The following is a 4,711-nucleotide window of genomic DNA, read 5'->3' as shown; positions in this document are numbered from 1 at the left end:
AGCACTGCATCTCCTCTGAGTGTCCGAATGCGTTACTCTTTCCTCCTAGTTGTAGGAATTCCACTCAGCCAGCGTTCCTGTGGTTCTGGATGATGTCCCTTCCGTCTTTTAGTTTCACTTTTGAAATGGTTGTTCAAGGCAGCAAACTCCAGCGTTAACCTATGCCGCCATCTTGGTTCTCCATCACCTGTGCTTCTTTCTTTCCAAGTGCACAACGTAAAAGTAAAGGGAGGCTGTGTGGTCTGGCCATACACAGACTATGCATTTCAGGTGCTGGATGTGTTACCTTGCTCCTGTGTGATCACAGGCAACTACTTAACCTTTCAGGGCCTCAATTTCCTTATTGGTGAAAGGGGATAGTGGTGGTACTCCTGGATTAATGAGGATTAAGTACAGCCAGTTAACATATGTAAATTGTAAAGCACTTGCTAAGTGTAGACAGTGTCCATAAATTGTAGCTGTCACTGTTACAAGTTTCATAAGACATTTCTGAAAAAAATAATATTTAAAGCATTTAATTTTAAAAATCATTACAGCATTGTAGAAGGATGGCATTTACAGCCATCTATGAAGCAGAGTGATGTCCATGGGTGAAATCCAAGGGTAAGAAGCTTGTTTCTAAATGGAATAAGGGAGTTCCCGTGTACAAAACAGTCCCTAAATTCGACTTCTAATGAAAAATACAATTCAGTTAGTAGAAGATGGTAGTCCCCCCAAAACAGTAATTGAGCACCCACTGTGATGTGTTGTGTGCTGGAGTATTTGCTGGTGATTCATTCAGACATGAAGGAGACCCAGACTCTGCACGGAAACCCCTTTATAGCCAGAGTCTCCAAGACCACGCTGTTATCAAGGCAGGCCTAACTGTCAGTCTTTAAGAGAAAAGCCCGTCTTTTTAAAATCCTCTAATGTTGACATTTGTTTCTTATTAAAATAGTTCTCATGCTTCCTAGTTATATTCCCACAAGAAGACAAATGTTGGTATTTGGGAGAAAACTTTTTAAAAATTTTAATCATTAAGTAATGTACATGATGTGGAATGGAGTGAAACGTTAATCCTGTATGCCTTTTCTTTGGATATGTGCGTTATTGGAGGGGTTTTGAACACTCTCCAAGATAGAGCATAAAAATTTACTTCAGTGTGACTCACTACATGTCATTAACTTCTTAAATATGCTTCTTTACTCTTTCAGAGTTACTGGAGAATGTAACCCTAATACATAAACCAGTTTCATTGCAACCCCGTGGACTGATCAACAAAGGAAACTGGTGCTACATTAATGCTGTATCCTTCTTAGATGCTCTCCGAAGGCCGACTTACTACAGCTTTCTCATCCTCAGCCTCCATGGGGCATCTACCCTAAATTTTGAATCCAGAAACGTGGTTCCTTAGTTTGCCTACCTTGCTTCAAAACAGTGTTATTCCTCATGCTGCAGAAAGATTTGTTGATCTGGTAATGACAGAATCAGGCAAGTTTTATTCTTAGTAGAGTGGTCCCAAATACTAGGGCAGAGTGACCATTTACAAATGGAAATTTTGTTTTCATTGATTTATCTTGGTTGAGCCAAGTGCTGATCGCAGAGTAAGCCCTTAAGTGGGTATCAGAGGCCGTTACCCCCGTGATGATTTGGTTTATTCTCTTTTGTGTTTACATATCTAAGTTGTTCAGTGTCCTTGGCTTATTTAGTTTTATGTGCTCTTGTGCTTGATGTGCCTTTTGGAAATTTAGTGTCTGTTTCATTTCCTTTACACTTCCTTACTGCCAATATTTAGACACTGCAGGCACTGGTTGCTTGCCCTCCGATGTATCACCTGATGAAGTTCATTCCTCTGTATTCAAAAGTGCAAAGACCTTGTACTTCAACACCCATGATAGACAGCTTGTAAGTAAGGTGCTTAAAAATCTGTTGAAGGGGAGTGGGTTTTTCCCTCTCTGATTATTAGAATTCAAATAGTTTAGCAAAGTTTTTGATTTCCTATGCTATTTAAAAAAAATTTAGTATTCATGATATTATATGGAAGTTAACCAGAAATGGAATTGGAGCATTGTTTATCTGTTTTCTTCAGAGTCTGTGAAATAAATTTTAGTGTTTACCAGCTTATCATTTAAAATATACCAAAAGGTTATATAGAAAAGATTTAAGAACTGTCTAGCTGTTAGAGCATTGGTGGCCTAAAATTTGCTATCTCCATACTAATTAATATTGTACTTAGCCATCAAGGCTTTTTAATAAGAGCATTTCTTATAAAATAATGTACTTCTAACATTTTCCCCCCTCGTGTTTAGTGTTCGGCTAATGAATGAGTTTACTAATATGCCAGTACCTCCAAAACCCAGACAAGGTGAGTAAAATGAGCTCTTCTGATGTATTACATATTGGGAGCTTGAAGTCAGATGACTGAATTTGATAAATTCAGTCTTATTGGGAAGAAAAATTTTTTAAAAATAGATGTTACTCTATCTACGCTATTTTCAGCATTGGGTGGGTGTAGGAGGGAGTTTTAATGATTTTGCTTTTTGTCACTTTTAGGCTTCCTTTTTGTTATGAAAATCTATGTTCTGTTTCCATTGCAGCTCTTGGGGATAAAATCGTGAGGGATATCCGCCCTGGAGCTGCCTTTGAACCCACATATATTTATAGACTCCTGACAGTCATCAAGTCGAGCCTGTCTGAAAAGGTTTGGGACTCCTCTAACGTAGCCATTGGAGTGTTGCCTTTTACTCCATTTTGTGCCTTAACTGTTGCTTACTCAGGGCTTGCCCTCTGTGTAAGTGCTGTGATTGGTGGGTGTGTTCAGTAGATTTAGGCTTGTTGTGGAGTCAGTTGCTTGGATTAGTTTAAAGAGGTTGGTGATAATCATAATCAGAACCAACTCACGTATCATTTACTGTGCACCAGGTACTGTTGTAAGTTCTTCCGTATATTAACTTACTTAACCCTGTGAGGAAAGTATGATTATTGTCTCCTTGTTATGCTTGAGGAGAGTGAAGTCATTCTTAAGGTCACACAACTTATACATGGCAGAGCACGGCTTTAGCTTCCGCTCCTTCATCCCTGTCCTGCACTGCCATTCAGGGCCAAAGGAGGCATTTGGGGCTGCTAATTTCATGACTCCCAGTGTAAATGAGAGTCCTAGGCTTGTGTAGGGAGGTGGCCCTGGACAACTAGTTCTTGTTCTTCTATTTCATTTAACAAAACACCAACTTTTAAATAACTTTTCTTATAAAGGCGATTGCATATATATTGTAGAAAATTTCATAAATACAGAAAAGCATAATAAAAAAAAAACCCCATTAGTTCCATCACTTAGGATAACTGTTTAATCTGTCTCTCCTTTCCTCCGTCTTCCCCTCCCCCATCTCAGCTGTCCAAAGAAAAACTCACATGTTTCTCGGGGGGAAATACTTTACATGAGAATGTGTTGAAAATTTAAGAGGAAGCATAGTTTGAATATGCAGGTAATTACATTCCCTGCAGGTCTTAGATAGTGATCATAGTAATCGGTTGGAATTAATGTCACATTTGCCCTTTTCAGGGTCGACAAGAAGATGCCGAGGAATACTTGGGCTTCATTCTAAATGGACTTCATGAGGAAATGTTGAACTTAAAGAAACTTCTCTCACCAAATAATGATAGTAGGTTATGATGTATTTGCTACAAAAATGTGTGAGAACATTTTCTTAAGAATTATTTATTTTATTTTATTTTTAATTCTCACCCAAGGATAGTTTTTTCCATTGATTTTTAGAGAGAGAGTGGGAGGAAGGAGTCAGGGGAGAGACAGAAAGATACATGGATTAGTTGCTTCCTGTATGCACTCCAACCAGGGCTGGGGATTGAACCTGCATCCCAGGTATATGCCCATGATTGGGAATCGAACTGTGACCACCTGGTGCATAGGTCCACCCTCAACACTCAGCACACTGCCTGGGCTGTTGTGTTTGTTCTTGGTGTAGAGCAGCGGTTCTCAACCTGTGGGTCACGAACAATGAAAATACATCCTGCATATCAGATATTTACATTACGATTCACAACAGTAGCAAAATTACTCTTGTTATGAAGTAGCAACGAAAATAATTTTATGGTTGGGGGTCATCACAACATGAGGAGCTGTATTAAAGGGTCGTGGCATTAGGAAGGTTGAGAACCACTGGGTAGAGTCTTGATGTAGAACCCTGATTGTGTTCTTAAGACTACAAATGACAAATCTGTGTAGGTGATGTCTGTAGAACTTTTTTTATTTTAATGTTTTTGCTGTTCTTGTGAAGAGTATCCTAAGCAGACTGTCTGTTTTCCAGAACTTCCTATTTCCAATGGACCCAAAAGCTACTCAATTAATGAGGAAGAGCAGGAAGAACCAGGTGAAGGAAGTGAGGACGAATGGGAGCAAGTGGGCCCCAGAAATAAGACTTCAGTCACTCGCCAGGCGGACTTCGTTCAGACCCCAATCACTGGCATTTTTGGGGGACACATCAGGTTCATGTTTTTCTGGAATACTTTAGTATTTGCCTTTTTCAAGGTTCAGAGATTTTGCTAAAGGGGGGAGGTGTAAGACTTGTCCTAAGACATTTTGACTTGCTGGTTTCCCTCTATACTTCTGTGTACTCTCCTCTTGGACTTCTAACACTTCTCTTGCCAGGCACCACTGCTCTCATCCTACCCATTGTGGCCTTTCGGCAGAGGGTGCCGTACCCCATGGACCTTTCTG

The 4,711-nt window shown here is 39.8% G+C and overlaps 1 protein-coding gene across 1 annotated transcript in view; it reads left to right on the top strand.

Annotated features, from left to right (window-relative positions):
- The window catches only part of USP10 (ubiquitin specific peptidase 10), a 59,633-nt gene that overhangs the window by 43,884 nt on the left and 11,038 nt on the right, over window positions 1-4,711 (top strand). The window contains exons 6-11 of the mRNA XM_015562932.1: window positions 1,194-1,285; window positions 1,775-1,884; window positions 2,289-2,344; window positions 2,577-2,680; window positions 3,539-3,638; window positions 4,302-4,479. Of these exons, the coding sequence (XP_015418418.1) occupies window positions 1,194-1,285; window positions 1,775-1,884; window positions 2,289-2,344; window positions 2,577-2,680; window positions 3,539-3,638; window positions 4,302-4,479 (640 nt within the window). The remainder of the gene's footprint in view (window positions 1-1,193; window positions 1,286-1,774; window positions 1,885-2,288; window positions 2,345-2,576; window positions 2,681-3,538; window positions 3,639-4,301; window positions 4,480-4,711) is intronic.

Source organism: Myotis davidii, unplaced genomic scaffold (assembly GCF_000327345.1).
Source record: "Myotis davidii unplaced genomic scaffold, ASM32734v1 scaffold77, whole genome shotgun sequence".
Taxonomy (NCBI): domain Eukaryota; kingdom Metazoa; phylum Chordata; class Mammalia; order Chiroptera; family Vespertilionidae; genus Myotis; species Myotis davidii.
Note: the sequence above shows the minus strand (reverse complement) of the source record. Positions and strands in the feature narration are given on the sequence as shown.